We start from the raw sequence: 17,051 nt of genomic DNA, 5'->3' as shown, positions 1-17,051 counted from the left end.
CTACAGTAGGTAGGATCTCTATCTCAATGCAGAGCACTAGCTTAGGACAACTCTGCAGCTAGGAAAAAAGATGTTTCAGGGCAGGGGCTTGTCTTGTTGCACAAGTCAGCTTCTCTTCCCACCCAATGTGAAGGGGGTGAACGAGGTAGTGGGTGCAGCGTAAGTTTAACAGCCATCCCGTTAGGCTGGGACAGGAGGCAGATTCAAGCTCCCTTTCTTTCTCACACCCACCTTACACCCACTCTTCCAAGCCAGGGCACCTGGATCTTTATGTCAGCCATAATGCTGTCATGGCATTTTACCAACAAGGAGTATCTATTTGGGAGAAAGGGAAAGAGAAGCTGGGGCAAAGAGAGGTAAAGAGTATCTGATCAAGCCGTCTGGCCTTGGGCTGGTCTCCACGAGAAGTGGTGAGGTGTTCAGCATTCTCCCTGAAGCTGTCACTGACTGCCCCCCCAACCCCCACCCTCCCTCCCCAGCAGCTGCTCTGCCTGGCCAGCCTTGGCCAATCTACTGGATTTAGATCTCTGTGACAGCTTTTCCTCCAATATATTCAAAATGCTCCCATGTCCTCACATTAGAATGACCTAAAAAACATTTTTATGGCAAAATCTCTTTGGAAGGTATGACAGCAGGGTCTCCCCACCCCCACCCTTTCCTTTTCAAGATTTCCCTTTCTGACCTTTGTTACCCAGATACCACATTTTTTCCAGCACCCCGGCCCCCACCAGGGAAAGAACACAGACATTTCCAAACCCCGTTGGGAGCTGTGCAAACCCTTTACAAACTGTTGCAAAAAAGAGTGACAAAACTCTCAGTTGACTTAAATACATTTGACTCAGTGTCTAGGATCTTCCTTTTTAAACCAGAACCAGTATCACTGATACCGGTGATCACGTGATTCTATCTGTTCACCTGAAAGGAAATTCTGAAGGCAGACCAATTTCACCGAGCTCACTGAGGAGTCAACAAGTGCTAAAGCACAGAAATGTTGCAGGCACACTATACACATTCTGCTGTGTTAAAGAAATAACATATCAGTGCTTTAAACTCCTTTTCATTCTTGAATTTGGGGATTCACTAATATTTATGCCTTAAAAATATGTATGACATTTCCTCTCCAGAATCAAGGGAGACTCCTGAGGTATGGAAAGCGGCTCTCCAAGAGCACATTGGTGATCTTCTCTGCCACCAAATGGCTCAGTGATTTAGGGTAACTCACTTGTGCTCTCTGGGCCTCAATAACCCAACTGTGAGACTAGTGGGTAATCGGCACTATTTTCTTCTTCTTGGACATGTGGAACAATAAAAAGATGTTTTGCAAGTCCCCAGACACACGCCCAGGCTGCCCTGGTGTAGTTCTCAAGGGTCTCATGGACCCAGGAATTCTGAACCCTGGTGGGCCTGGGGTGTTGTGCTGGCAAGTGAAGCACGTGACTACGTAAAGCCCCTCCATCCACCGGCTCCGCAAGTACCAGTCCTAAGCGCAGTAAAAGCCTACAACCAGTCCAGCTGTACCTTTTGTTCTTTCATCAGCTAACCGCACGCAGACTTCCAGTGACCGGTGGGTGCTCAACACCCTGGCTCCTCCCAGCCTACCCTCGGGGTTCCCCAGCTACGCTGGGTGGAGGGGTCGCGCGTCCCGGGGGCGGGGCCGCCGCGGGACCCCCCCCCTCGCGAGTTCGGATTGGTCTCTCCTGTCCTCGTGACTCCAGGCCCCGCCCCACGTCCCTCCTCCGCATCCGTGCGGGGGAGCGGACGGTCGGGCGCTGAATGGGCGCTAGCGCGGCGCGGGGGACGGGCGGGGGCGCGGGGCCCGGGACTGGTGGCCGGCCGGCGCCCCCTCCCTAGCATGCGGACGAAGGCGGCGGGCGGCGCGGAGCGGCGTCCCCTGCAGCTGCGAACAGAGTCGGTGGCGGCGGCACCTGCCGGCCGAGGTAAGTGGCGCAGCCCCCTCCTCGGCGTAGCCGGGCCCGCGGGCTGGGGGCGGCGGCGGCGGCGGCGATCAGTCCCTGCCCCTACCTCGCTGGCCCGGCGGCTCCGCGTCGGCCCCCGCGGGCAGCGCCTAGGGCACGGCGCCCCTAGACGCGCCTCGCGGGGGCGCGGGCTGAGAATCGTGGTCTCGGGCCCCGTGGACGGGGCGGGGGTCGCCGCGCCAGCGTGGACGTGGTTAGAGGCACAGGGGTGAACCCCCAGGATGTCGGGTCCAGCCGCAGTGGTCCTTTCTCCCCCGGCTTCCCGCAGCGGCTCGGAGTTTAATTCATTGCTGGAAGCTTCCTAGCCGGCGGAGCAGAGTTAACTCATTATCCTGGAACGGGATTGGGGGACCCTTTGCAGGGTAATTAGCAGGTTCCCAAACTGCTCATTGCATCCTTCGGAAAGGCACGATGTCTGGCGTCTGTAGGTAGAAATTCGGCAGTGACCTTCCTTGCCCCCTCTCTGCAGCCCTACGGAAGAGGCACGTTTTGGTAACCCTTTGCTTTCCTCTGAATTGTAGGTGACTTGACGTGGGCATGCATTCATTATACGCCGTTAGTGTGTAAGTAACATAAGGTTTTCCTAGGGCATCTCTCAGAGGAACCGGGCGAATAGGGAGAGGCGGGATCTTGTCCCTGCTCCACAAGAGCTGGGTGACCTTGGCCGACACTGGTCCCCAGGTGGGGCTCTATCTCCTGGTCTCTACTGGGAGGCTTGAGCTGCTGATGGCTGTGGTCCCTTCCAGGCCTCTGGATCAGTGGTTCTGACTGAAGAATGTGTTGGCCAGTGAAGAGAGGGTCCTGCAGATCAGGAGATAACTTGGAAAAATGAATTTGATATCCTCTTGTCTTAATTCGTGTCCGTGGCCTTTGTTTAATTAGGTATCGTTCTTCTAAAAGAGAAAATAGTTTCATGTGCTGCGTTTAATCTGGCACCCTTTGGTTGCCTGCTTGTGGTGCCAAGCAGGGAGCTGGGTGCTGGGGTTTGGAAGAGGAAGGAGACTCATCTCTGGCCCTCTGGTGTTTAGCCTCCCTCTCCTCTTGATTTATAACTGCTAATCCTCTTCTGTAGTGGGCTGCATGTCCTGAAACTGGAAGAGAAATCCGTCTGTTGAGTAAAGGAGCACAGACTCAAAAACACCATCCGTTGTGGTTTCACTTGTGTAATCTGGAGAGTTTGACAGCTTAGGAAAATGTCTTACATTTCTAGTCTTAGAGCTAGGATCACCTAAATTCTAACCAGTGCTTGCTTGGGCAGGAGATGCCTGTGAGCTGCCAGAGCCCCATAACCAGGATGTCACGAGTATTTTTTCGTGTCTGTCCATTATGTGCGTGCTGCTGTTTTTGTAAAATGAAATGAACCTTAGTTATGATCTATAGCCATTTCTTCCTCAGGCCAGAAAAGAAATGGGTGAGATGAGAAAGCATAAGGGGGTTAATGGAAGAGTGAGAGGGCCAACAGGCGTAAATTCCAAAAACTCAATGTTTATGACTACGTATTTTGAAAATGCTTATGATTTTGGCACAAACTGCCAAGTTAGCCCCATGCTATTTGGCAGCAGTGGGGAAAATGTATCTAGCAGGTTGGCTCTGGGGAGGGGAACAGACAATAAAAAGAGTTTCAGAGTTCTCTGTGGGATTCCATCCAGGTGTTGGGGGTGGTGGTGGGCAGAGGAGTGTGTCTTGGAGCCAGCAGTTCCTGGGAGAAGGATCGAGGCTCATCTTCCACACCCTTCTAGCTCCTGAGGAACAATTTAATCTGAACTGCCTATGGAGGGTTGAGATCATCCCAGAGGGCATGCTCTGTGTCTTTAGTCTAGCTGCGCAGTGTTGGCAGAATAAAACAGCTGGGAAGATACACAATGATGGTACAAACTTTCCAACTGCCCAGAAAGGAAAAGCTAGGGCTGGATCAGCGTGAATGACCTGAGTTAGCAAAGGCATTCAAAATGGGGAGGGGGCCACAAGTCACCAGCCTGGTGTGGGAAGAAACCATAAATATGGTGCTGACAGGTGGGCTCCCCAAGGAGAGAGACTTTAAGCACACATGCTGGGGGGTGGGGAGTGGGGGGAGCAAGGAAGTTGTGCATGGGAGTGAGAGACAAATGAGATTAGAGGAGTCCAAGGACACTCCCAGGCTTGTCTTACCTAGCAAGCTAGCTTGCTTGCTTGCTTCTTTCTTTCTTTCTTTGCCATACACAATAGAAAAGTAGACATACTGTAAGTGTACTGTTCACAAATGTTCTCCAAACTGAACACAGCCCTGCACTCAGCTCAAGAAGCAGGAGCTCCCTGTGTGCTCCCTGCAGGTCCCTACCTCCCCAAGGATCCTGCAGTGTCTGGGAGAACATCTTCCCTCATGAGTTAGGTTTCTGGTACTCACTCATGGTGCTGCCTCTCGTTGTAGTGTGCTCACTCTTGTTGCTGATTCCAGCCATTGGGTGAATAATAGATCACATATTTATCCGTGCACTGTTGATGGACATTTGGGCAGTTTCCAGCATTTGGCTATCGTACATAATGCTGTTATGACTGGTGGCTGTTCTCGTACCTATCTTTGATATATATATGTATGCATTTCTGATGGGCATATGGTCAGTGTGTAATAAAGGGGCCATGGGCGTGTGTACTCAGCTTTGGGAGCTGCAGGCAAAGCTATTTTATTCCAATTTTTGAATAATTACATTGTTACTAGCCTAGTGATCAATATGGTTATTAAATGGTAATTAGTGGTTACTTTTTATTAGTATAGGGTTAGTAATACTTCTCTTAGCTGATGGATGGACCATTGACTTTTCACTAAGGAGAGAGGCAGGAGTCCCACCAGGAGTCATGATCCGTTTCTACTTGGCTATGGCCCATGTCCCATATGCTCACGGCAAGTGCAGTTACCTCTATGCCCCAGTCTCCCAAGTCAGGCAGCAGGACAGGCCGAGCTGAGGGGAAAACAAAAGCAACGTTGTCAGGGAAGAGTTTCTCTGGCCAAAGTGCTTTACCATATCTCAGCTCTCAGCCTTCTTGCTGCAAACACTTCTGAGAACCTCTTCTCCCTCTGCTTTTGTACTGTCATACTTTCTGTACTTGTTTCTATTTCTCTGATCTGCCTTCTCTGTACTCCTGGATTTCTGCTAAGAATTCCCCCACATCCTAAAGGAAAAGCATATTTCTTGGTTAGTCTTTTGAGGCCATGCAAGACAGTTTTGTTTTCTTCTTCCGGCATGAAGAAAATATCCAGGATTAAGTTATTGGATGGTTCGCCAACTCCTAAAACCTACAAATCCTTCTCCTTTTCCCTTCAAGTTTTTAGTATCTGGAATCATTATAGTTAAGTATCATATGATATGATTAATTCAAAGAGAGAAATTTGGTAAAAAATAACAAATGGAAAAGCTCTACGTTAGTGGAATAAGCGTTCTGCCTTTTGAACATTAAGGCTGTTTTTAATACTGTCATGTTCATATTTAAAGGCTTAAATGTACTGAGTTCAGAGCAGAAGTAGTTGTTCTATTATTTGTGTATAGTTCCTTCTTCCCTGGCCGCTTTTTCTCATGTTCTGCTTTTTCATCCTTTTCTGTCTTGTTTTTCATCTCCTTTCTGCTTTTCACAAACATCTTGGTCTCATTTCCTATCTAGACTCCAGCAGCAAGAGAGGAAGACAGAGTATGGTACTTCAGCAGGGCTGCTAACACTCTCTTCTCTTTGCTTATTATTTTCTACCGTCAAGTCCTTAGTCTTCCAGGACTTGGTTGGTGTGGGCTCCTTGCTTATCCTTTCTCTAGACCAGTGCTGTCCAGTGAGAAGATAACCCAAGCCACACATAATTTAAAATTTTCTAGTAGCTACATTTAAAAAATTAAAAAGAAACAGGTACATCAGAGTTTCAGTTTCTGAATACCATAAGAACTTCTAAACTCTTATGCACCTGATAACACAGCTTCAAACTATGTAAGTAAAAAGTAACAGAAGGATAAAAAAGTTGACAAATCTGCCAGCATACTGGGAGATTGTAACATACATCTTTGAGTAACTGATAGAACAAGCTGACTGAAAATAAATAAGGGATTATGCCAGCAAACAATACACGTGATCACACTGATTATATAGAAAACAGGAAGTGAAGATTATACTTTGAGTCTATACCTGGTCATGAAGTAAATCCTAACATATTTAAAAGAATCAGTATCATACAAAGTTCTCTGAACATAGCGCAACTAAATTATATCCATTTTGAAAGATACTTTGAAAAATTTGAAAATTTGAATTTGAAAATATTTAAATTTGAAAGATAAGTAATAATAATAAACATATATGTCAAAACCTGTGGGATGAATTGTACACTTAAAAAAAACTTGTGAAGAAAAAAAACTTGTGAGGTGCAACTGACTTGGTTTTTAGGGGAAATGTACAGTCTTAATTGCTCATATTAACATGAAAAACAGCAAAAAGTAGTGATTTAATTAGCTAAATTAAGAAGTTAGGAACATAGCCGTTAAAATACATCCAATGAGGGGTGGTCTAGGTGGCTCAGTTGGGGATATCAAGAGTCGGACGCTTAACCAATCAAGCCACCCAGGCACCCCATGAAATTAATTTTAATAAAATATTTTAGTTAACCCAATATGTCCACTATATTATGAAATCAGTATACAAATTTTAGTGAGGAATTTTACATTCTTCTGTTCAAACTCAGTCTTCAAAGCCCGGTGTGAGCCTCACTTACATAGAGCACATCTCGATTTGGTTTGGCCACATATGAAGTACTTCACAGCCACACGTGGCTAGTGGTAACTGCATTGGACGGCACAGCTCTGCATCTTTGCCTGTAAACATTGAGATGATTTGTCTTGATAAAGGGGACGGTCGGAGCTCATTCTGGTGGTGGGGTTCAGGTGCCTGCCAAGCAAATCTAGGATCAGAGGAATCTAGCAGTGTTTTTTGGTTGGCAAAGAGGCAGTGGGCTCTTTGTGAAAATCCTCTTGGTAAACTCAACCCCTCCCAATGGACCCACATGCTACAACACATAGATAGGACAGGAAAAAAGATAAATGCTGTACTGACTCCCTTTATCCTCACCTGTTCCAGACATGTTTTATGTATGTGTGTCATGTTTTGTATATCTATGTCATTTTATATGTTTATGTTTGTCAGCTCAGTTTTCACAAAAGCCATGTGAGTTTGGTGTCATTATTATTCCCATTGTACAAATGAGGATTCTGAGGCTCAGAGAAGTTAAGAAACTGTAGGGGACAGAGCCTAGAGGAAGGGTCTAGGGGGCGTTCTGACTCAGGCAGTCTGCCCTGGCGGTGGTGAGGAGGCACCAGCGACCCTCCCGCTTGAGAACAGCTCCTATCGAAGTTCTTGAGAAGGTCACCTGTGGTGGCTAAGATGGCTCTGTTCCCAGTACAGGCTGGTGCATTCCCCCGGACACCATCATCACTCCCCTGAGTCTCCACAGCAGCCTCCTGACTGGTCTCAGGGCACAGGAGGACTTCCCCATCTCCAGTCTGACCTCAAGAGAGCTCCCTCCAAAATCCAATCCCAGTTCACTCCCTTCCCCCCCCCCCCCCCCCTTGCCCCTTTTTTTTTTTTTTTTTTCCCCTGTTACTCCTTTTATCTCAGGATAAAATTCCAACCTGCCTCGGCCTGGCCTGCTTCTTTTTTTCCAGCTTCTCTCCGCACATTATTCCCTCCTAGGCTGGACCTTCAGAAACTCCCTGCCAAGTTTTCCCCTCGGTACCTGCTGTTCCCGCCCAGGTGACCCCTGTCTGCCCATGTCTACCGAGACCTATTCCTTCCTTCCTGGGAGGGCCTTTTCTAACCCTTTCCCAGACATACGTCCCTCCCCAAATCTAAAACATCTTGTAATGCAGCCTTCCTGTCCCATGCAGGATAAATTTGAAAGAAAAACTGTGGAAATAATGACTGTGGTGGTTGATCTGCTTGTCTGAGTTTCGTTTTGCTAGTTGCTGTAGCCCCAGGCCCATATTCCCAGCCTGACGGAAACTGGTTATGTGAGTGGCAGTGGGCCTCCTTAGGGGCCTGCCCAAATAATGGCTTCCCAGATATTTGGAGCAGAGAGTAAAAGGGATGTGTATGGGGCATAAAAGGAAATTTTCTGTTTTAACCCTGTCCCTTACAGACCTGAATATGTGTTGTTGGTGTTAAGAGTTCAAACATATTTCACTTGTTCTGAGCTTAAAGGGGCCCAGACAAAACTTTCCTTCTCCTTCTATAGGATTTTTTCCTCTCCTTCAGTCTCAAAACTGCCCAGGCCTGCCAGACTCCAGGTTCCAGTTGTGGTCCCTCCAGTCCCTTTTCTAGGGTCATTACCGCCTTCTGATTTGGGTTTTACGGGACTAGTCTCCTTCTTCTAGGACTGTGAGGCTTATCAAATCCTGGATAACTGCGTAAACTGTCTTCACCTTCCCTTCCCTTCAGGTCTGGTTTGGCGATGTCACTTTTGTAATGCCAGGATGCAGGAACCCAACCCTTGTGTGTGTGTGTGTGTGTGTGTGTGTGTGTGTGTGTGTGTGGTGGGGAGAGGATCCTGGTTCTTTTAGGGCTCGCACACACACTTTCCCATCATCTCATACCCTGCGTTTCCCCTTTTACTCAGGTTTGGGGGAAGGTCTCCATGTTGGAGCCTGTTTATGTCAGGTCCCAGAGTCGCTTTTGTTAATTGTCAATTCTACGGATTTTCATTTTCCCCGATTTATTACTCATTCAGCCCAACTACCTGTATTTTCTTTAAATCAAGAGAGAAATCTTCTGGTAAAAAGGTAGCTTCTAGTGGGCCTGGATGGCTTAGTCGGTTAAGTCAGGTCATGAGCCCAGGCTCCCTGCTCTGCAGGGGGTCTGCTTCTCCCTCTCTCTCTGCCCTTCTCCCTGACCCCCACTGGTGCTCTCTCTTGTGCTCTTTCTCTCAGATAAATAAAATCTTAAAAAAAAAAAAAAGAAAAAGAAAAAAAGGTAGCTTCTAGGTTTTGCTCTGTTTGTGGTATTCATGGGGTCACCCCAGGCTTGTTCTCCAGGAACATGTTCAGCAAGTATAATTTGCTGCCACAGGGGGCCCCCCCGCTGGAGAGCTATTATGTAAGGTGTTTTCTCAGAGCTTGGAGGGACCCAGAAAGGAGGGCGGTTCTATGAGCAGTTTTCCTCAGTTTACTCCAGTGTCCCGTCCCATTCCCTCTGGCCTCCTCTGAGGGGTACCCTCACCCCTGTCATTCAGCCATCCCAGAGAATGGTGGCACCATGGGGTGCCCTCCTGCATGGGCTTTGCTTTCTTTCCTTCCCCTTCCTGGCCTGAGTTTGTTAACTCAGGCCAGATCTCAGCTGGCCGGGCGCTAGAGGAGCCCCTGCCGGCTTGGTCACCACGTTCCTTCCTCCATGTCTCGTGATCAGCCTCCTTCTCACTGCACCTGCTCTGGCTAGGCTTCCCCAGCTCCCCCAGCTGCAGTGACCTCCGTGACCTCTCTCTTGATCACCCTCTCCTCTTGGCCTCCTTCCTTTCAGTGGGAGCTGGGCGCCCCCTCTCCAGAATTGCTTAGGGCCGCCGGTGCCACCTCCTCTGGGGCCAGTTGGGAGGGCCTGGTTCCTTCTCAGCCACATCTTCTGCCACTCTCACCAGTCTGTGATTGGGCTGGAGCCTGTCTCTCTGGGCATTTTGGCATGGCTTTCCTTCCCTCTGGAATGCCTCTTCCTCTCTTCTGTCTCTGAAGTCTTGCTCATCCTTTAGGGACTCATTTGCCCATCATCTCCTCAGGAAAGCCTCTCTGCTGTCTGCGAGGGAAGTGACAGTTCCTGGGTGGCCCTCAGTCATGGCGCTGTTTGGTGTTTGGCATGTGAAGGGATTTTCGCTTTTCCTAGCTGGATTATTCATTTAAAGAAGAAAGGGGCCATGCCATATTTATCTTTATATTCCCAGTGCCTGGTGCCTTATTAAATGTTTATTTAAAGGATTATTAGGGAAATAGAGCAAATTATCCCACGGTATGCACCAGCCCCCCGCAACTGGGCTCTGTAGAAGAATTAAGCCCTCCTCCTCTAAGGCAGCCATCATGGATAATGAATTAACTTCTCTTCTGTGCTTCTGGAATGATTCTAGTTATAGGCCATCCTTGGGAGAATTGAGAAAATAGCTTTTCACATCCTTTTCTGTTGGGCCTAATTCTCTAGTGGAGCCCGGCTTGAAGAAGGCTGGTGTGGACAGCTTGATCCCAGCCCTGATAAAAATATATGTTACCAAGAGCAAAGACTGACAGAAGATAGACCTGAATGTTAAGAGTGGGTATTACCGGGTTGTGGTATGATAACCAGGATGTGATTTCAAAATGTTCTTTCCACTGTCAAAGAATTTCTGAGTTTCTCACTTTGTGATAATACGGCTATAAAAAAATACTTCTTAAATAAGCCAAGTCGGAGTACCTAAGCCTGACTCTGGCTCATCTAAGGCAGTAGAGAGTTGGGGTGTTTGTTTTCAAACATACCTTCCTGCACCATGCCATGGCATGTCACGAGTCACCGGGCTGAGTCCCCAGCATTGCCCCCGGAGAATTGGGCCCCAGGGTGGGGATGACTCCAGCCATCAACTCTCTGGACATGGGTGTCTCTTTTGACCACGATGGGACACCTTGTGAATTGAAAGGCTGAGTTTCCAGTAGGCGTGGCTCACCATGAAAGAAACTAGCATGCTCATGGATGCTCAAGGATACTCTCAAAAGTAAATCTAGTGGTGTTTTTTTTTTTTCTCCTTAATTGCTAGGAATGAACCTAAGCCAGAGTTATTTGAATTAAGTCTCACATGCTAATTCTTTCTCCGAATCATTCCTTCAACCAGCCCTAGTTTTTTCCCTGAAGTTTGACCTTGTTTGTCCTCACATAGGATTTTACCCTTATTGGGGCAAGAATCCACCTGTGGGTGCTGAACTAGGTATTTGATGAGAAAGGGGATATTTACTTTGTCTAAGTATCATCCATCAAGTTACTTAGTAATTACCAAGGAAAAATAGTAGCTTTACAGTGGAGAAACCTGCCTTCCACCACTTCAACCAGTAGATCAAATTTAACATCACCAGCAGCAGGACAGATCAGCATTATTGCCTTGTGAGAAAAGGCATCGAGAGGAGCCCAGAATTAGTCTGTGATATTTTGTCCCAAAATGTATAACTTGAGTCTAAACATGAAGAAGTAGGCAAATCTCCCCTGATGGACATCCTATAAAAGAACTGGGCTGTACTTTTCAAAAAATGCCAAGGTCATGAAAAATAAAGAAACTGTTTCAGGTTAAGGGGGGTTGAAAAGATATGACTTCAGGTTAAGGGGGGTTGAAAAGATATGACAGTTGAATGGCAACATGTGATCCTTTTTGCTCCAAAACCATTATTGGAACTACTCAAGAAATTTGTGTCAGGTCTTTAGATGGTATTGAAGCAACAGTTCCCTGATTTTTATCATTATGTTGTGGATGTGTAAGGGAGTATCCCTGTCTTTAGGAAATACTAAAATATGGGGGGGGGGGCCTGAGGAATATGTCATTTTCAACTACTTTCAAACAGTTAAAAAGGTAATGTGCATATTCTCTTGTATGATAAAGAATGACAGAGCAAATGTGGTAGGTTGTTAACAGTTGGGGAGTCTGGGTGAAAGGTGTATAGGAATTTTTTGTACTGTTCTTGCCATCTTTCTGTCAGTTTGAGGTTATGTCGAAAAATAGAGCTTAACATCTCAGAAGCCCACAGGTTGTGCTGTGGCCAGTCTAGCAACAGAGAGCACATGGGGGCTTTTCAGGGGGTCCCCCCTTTCCTGGTCAATAGTGAAGACATTTCGTGTAACACTGAACTCTCTTTGCCATTGGGTTGGCTCTCCCTGGCATCAGCAGAAAATGGGATGGCAGAGCATTAATGGTGCAGCTTTGCCTGACGGAAAGGTTTCTTTCTTCTGCTGTCTGATGCTGCTCCTGTTCTGGAGACTTTGCTCCCGCTGGCTGTCCTCGGATAGCTCTGATCCCCACGTTTGCTTGGATTAGACTTTGGTCCTGCTTCCACCCCCACCCCACCTACAGCTGTCCTGCAAAAGAGGCTTCGCAGGCAGACTGTAGCTTCAGAAATATATTTCAACACAGTGGAGAGTGTTGATGCGTGAGCTCAGCACACTTCACCAAGATGCTCCGGTCGAGTGCTTGCCAGCAAAGAAGGCACCAGGCCCTCGGATGGTGTGCCTTACCCAAAGCCTTGGCATCAGCACATTAAAGGTGGTCCTCCCTCCTGCTTTGGCAGAGCCTCAGGTTAGATGATCTGGCAGAAATCCTGCATTTACTATGTTCTGCGTGAGGGGGGGTCCTTTTCCACCCCCACTGCCTTTTTTGCTGTTTAGGGCAACCTTCTCTGCTGTGGCTGGAGTCTCTCCTGGGGGGCAAGGGTGGCGGGGGCAGTTCTTGGATTCCAAAGGGGAGCTCTGAGTTAGGGCCTAAGGAAGATGTGTGGTGGGTCTGTGTATCAGAATTTGCAGAGAGGAGTTCCTGGGAAACCATCCAGAGCCAGGGAACAGACCATGATAAGAACACTGAAGCTTCTATTCCTCCTTGCTGTTTGTCCTCCTTGCTCTCCTTTCCCAGAATTTCCTGTCCCCCAGCCCCCACTCCATTTTCTCCACACTGTGTCCCCCCCAACTTTCTCTTTCCCTTTTTATTATTTTTTTTCAATCCATCTCCCTCCACTTATTCCAGTTTCCTATTTCTCTTTTGTAAATGGTCATCATGTAGGAGTGTCCATTGAATCAGCTAAGTTTTATGTTTCCTGTTCTTACTTTAAAAGTAGGTGAGACTCATAAATCCTAGTGGAAGAAGAGGCAGTAGAAATGTTCTCCTCCAACCCTGCTTTTTACGTATTAGCAAGCATCCTACAAGGGGTGACTTGGCCATTATCAAACTGCCAAACTGTTGACTCTTTTACCTCTTTTCTCTCTTCCCAAAAAACAAAACAAAACAGATCCAGCTGCCCCTTTTATTTCCCATGGAGGTGGGTGGGACAGTCATTTGACTTTATCTCTGTTCCCCAGTGCACGCACGCGCACACACACACACACACACACACACAGCGATTCCCATCCCTGTTCTCCCTGCATCAGACGTGCTTTGGACACTTCACAAATGCCCAGTGGTTGTGATATCTGGACACAGGGAAGGATCTGGTTTTCCTGTCCGCCTCTTGTGAGGACCATGCCAACTTTGGGTTAGCTGTTCTGTAGGGACCTGGATGCAGGCCTCTGATGAGTGCCTTCACTCATTTGTCACTTCCTTCCTGCAGCAAAGGTTTAGAGCCTTTTCTATGCTAGGCCCTGTTGCAGGTCTTGAGGTTATAGCAGTGAACGAAATCGCTAGAGCCCCCTTTTCTTGGAAGTTTATATTTAGTGGGGAGAGCAGACAATAGGTAAGTAGGTATGAGGAGTAATGAGTGCAGTGAAGTAAAGCAGGAGTGAGTAGTAGCGCTTAGGGTGTGAACACTATTTTACAAGGAAGGTGACTTTTGGACAAAGACCAGAATAAAGAGGGTGAAGAAGAGAGCCACCTGGAGGTGGGGCAGAGGCAAGTGAAGACCCCGAGGTTGGAGATGGGAGCAGGAGGCCTCTAGGCAGAAGGGGAGTGAGGAGGAGGGGAAGGAGAGAGAGAGGTGGGGAGGGGAGAGGGCTCTGGATTTGATCCTGTGAGAGGCGCAGCCCTATCAACATCTTTGTCACCTCGAGAAAATCTTGGAGAAATACCATGTGCAGTTCCAGGGTATGTTCTAATTTTGGAGAATGTTTATGTATTCCAAGGACTCGGAATTAATTGCCTTAGCACTTAAAAAATATATATATATATTATTTATTTATTTATTTATTTATTTGACAGAGAGAGAGAGCACAAGCAGAGGAAAGAGGGAGAGGGAGAAGCAAACTCCCCCCCGAGAGGAGAGCCAGAGGTGGGGCGGGGGCTCCATCCCAGGACCCTGGGGTCATGAGCCAAGCCAAAGGCAGCCACTTAACCGACTGAGCCACCCAGGCGTCCCTGCTTCAGCACTTTTAAACACGTAGAAAGCCAGCAGTTGAATGACAGTCACCATGTATTCTCAACCATAGAGGAATACTGGTTGATTAGTAAGAGATTCAAAAGTGTGCCTCAGAATCACTGACGTGCTTGCATTTTAGTTGGTGGTCAAAATTAGTAGAGTGTAGACCGCATTCCGGAAGCAACACTTTTGTTCTCCATTTCAGAAAACAGGTCCTCATACAACTGCACAGTTGGTAGGAGGATCTGAAAGTCTTTAGGCTAACGGTACAGATTTAATGTGTTGTTAATTACAGCTCTGAGGAACTAGCTGCAGAGTTTCTCAAAGTGCCACGCCCACATAACTCGGTGGACTTGGTTAAACTGCACAGGGGTGTCCTTCCTTGGTCCTACTGGACTACATTATGGGGTGAGGTCTGGGACCCTGCGTCCTTCACGGCCCCCTCCCGTGGCTCCTGGGCCTGATCAGCTTGCCAGGGCAGTGGTGGAGGCACTGATTATTTGTTTGTTTATTTCTATTACTTAAACAATAGACATTCATTTCTCAGTTCTGGAGTTGGGGAGTCCATGATCAAGACACTGGCAGATCCTGTGTCTGGTGAGAGCCCCTTCCTGGTTCATAGAGAACCATCCCTTCCTGTTCTCATCTGGTGGAAGGCACTGATAAGTTCCCTGGAACAAATCCTAGAAGATGGGAGGTGGTTGGGTGTATTCTCAACCCCAGAGCTCAAACCCACACTTCCTTTGTGGTTTTGAACACACGGGAAACTTCCTATTCTTAAAAGACAAGTAAGACACTGCCTGCCCAGTAGAAACAGGAAAGGACTGTGCAGAGAATTCTCCCCTTTGATGGTGGGAGTGGAGTGGGGTGGTTAATGGTACTCTGCGTGGGTTGCTTGGATCCAGGAAGGCGTGTGTGTGCCTTCTGTCCCCGGCCACACCTTGCTGCTGTGTGAATGCAGGCCTGTGCCTGCTTGTTGGCTGGCACGTTGTACAGGTGAGAACACGACCACTTACCTTGATGAATCAGGTTTCTTCAGACCGAGCCACCCAAACCAAACATTAAAAAGACTATATACTGAAACTCAAGTATTTTCAACTTGTCATCCATGGTCTTGAGTTTTCAGTTTTTGCAGTGTTTAATATCCCTAGATACTTTAAAAATGTGGCGATATTTGGAATGTTAATATAGACAGTGATTTTATTCCAGTGGGTAACGTCGGGGGCAATTTTGCCCTCCCCCCAAGGGGACATTCAGCAACGTCTGGAGATGGCTTGTTGTCACAGCTGGGGAAGGGGAGGACCAGAGATGCTACTAAACTTCATCCACAAGATGCCCTCCACGAGATTAGTCTTCTACAGCAAAGAATTACCCAGCCCCAAATGTCAGCTATGCTAAGGTGGAGAAACCTTGTAAAAAGTCAATTGTATGCCTCTTTTTCTTTTCCTTTTTCTTTTTTTAAAGACTTATTTTTTTTGAGAGAGAGAGAGCATGTGAGAGGGAGGGGCAGAGGGAGAGGGAGAGAGAATTTCAAGCAGACTTCCCACTGAGCCTGGAGCCCAACGTGGGGCTTGACCCCATGACCCTAAGATCATCCCCTGAGCCAAAACCAAGAGTCGGATGCTCCCCCAGCTGACCACCCAGGCTCCCCCAGTTGTGTGCTCATGTGTGTTATGTCTTAGGGTTCTAAGTGAGCTTTCATACAAACAAAAAGTTCCACAGCTAGAACTGGTTTGGAATTAGCCACCTAGATTGTCTGCTTGGGGGGATAAGGAGGACAGGTTGACTCCTGGAATCAGTAAGAGAGGAATAACATGTCCCTGAGGGCTCTGGAAGCCACAGGCAAGGCTCTGGCCTGGTGTAGTCTTGAGCTTTTCTGGTGAAAACGCTGTTCCCCTACTCTCCGTGACCTCTCCCTGGAGGGTGAGAGTAGGAGAAAGTTGATTGGAGAACTTCACTTGGACCCGCTGTTCTGCAGATCCCAGGCCCCAGCCCTGCCATGTTTGTCCCGTGTCCAGAGATGGGTTTGCGCTTTGGCGAGCTGGCCTGGGGAGTCAGCTCTGGGACTAAACTGTGTGTGTGCGCGTGGGATGGCAGAAACCACACCTCTGAAGTCTCCTCGGTCCCACAGCTCCCCCCCCCCCGCCCCCACTGTGGATACATTCCTGTTCTCACTCCCCTCGACCTTGGGTTTCTGGAAGGAAGGGACTCATTCCAGACACAGTCTGTCAGGCCATCTCTGCATTTTCACAGAATTGATGAAGTGAACTTTTAGAAATTACCTCTTTTTGCTGCGGGCACCCGTATTACTTATTTAGGGTAAAGCAATTTAAAATGCATTTTGCTTAGGAACTAGCGTGCTGCTTTCTTAAGTAATTGGAATTTCAGACTGTGTTGAACCCAGGCATGGAATCGTCACATCAGAGTTACTGATTTTGCTTAATATTTCCTTTTCTGATTTCCAGCAGTCCATCCTGTGCTGCTTCCTTTCCTCCCCAGCCCCTGGCAGGTGGGCTTCCCGGGGTTAAGACAGCTCTGCACTTTGTCTTCCGCTTGGGGACCTTATCTCTATAGAGCGGTCTTAACTACCACCTTTATCCAGATGCCCCAGGATCTTATCTCAGTCGTGGTGTATCTTGCGATTGACCACTATACATCCCCCCTTTCCTTCCTTACCAGCAGAACCCTCATTTTGTTTGGGGAAGCAGCCAGCCCAGCTTGTGAAAAGTTCCTGGCTAACTCTGCAGCTGGGGGTAGGCATGGGATGTCGTTCTGGCCAAAGAGGTATAGACGGAAGCCTGTGTGTTTCCGGGGCAGTTTTCCCTCTCCTGATATAGTGCTGCCCCTTCCTTTCCATCTCATCCCTCTTCTCCTTCCTGCCTGGACTGTGGGGCGGAGGTTGGCCATGTACCGAGGCTGGCGGGAGCTGGGGACATCTGTGGCATACCAGCCCTGCCTGCTTGTCACTTGACTTCCTGTTCTGTGAGAAAAAGAAACCGCCACTTGGCTAAAAGCCATGATACCCAGGTTT

At 47.9% G+C, this 17,051-nt stretch overlaps 1 protein-coding gene across 1 annotated transcript in view; it reads left to right on the top strand.

Moving 5' to 3' along the window:
- Positions 1-1,804: 1,804 nt before the first annotated feature.
- LOC111148102 (ST3 beta-galactoside alpha-2,3-sialyltransferase 5) overlaps positions 1,805-17,051 on the top strand; it is a 48,819-nt gene continuing 33,572 nt past the window's right edge. The window contains exon 1 of the mRNA XM_022504507.1: positions 1,805-1,937. Within this exon, the coding sequence (XP_022360215.1) occupies positions 1,853-1,937 (85 nt within the window). The 5' untranslated portion in view covers positions 1,805-1,852. The remainder of the gene's footprint in view (positions 1,938-17,051) is intronic.

This window comes from Enhydra lutris, unplaced genomic scaffold (genome assembly GCF_002288905.1).
Source record: "Enhydra lutris kenyoni isolate GAN:26980312 unplaced genomic scaffold, ASM228890v2 scaffoldscaffold18, whole genome shotgun sequence".
In the NCBI taxonomy this organism is placed as follows: domain Eukaryota; kingdom Metazoa; phylum Chordata; class Mammalia; order Carnivora; family Mustelidae; genus Enhydra; species Enhydra lutris.
The sequence above is the reverse complement of the archived record's forward strand: the minus strand, read 5'-3'. Positions and strand labels throughout refer to the sequence as shown.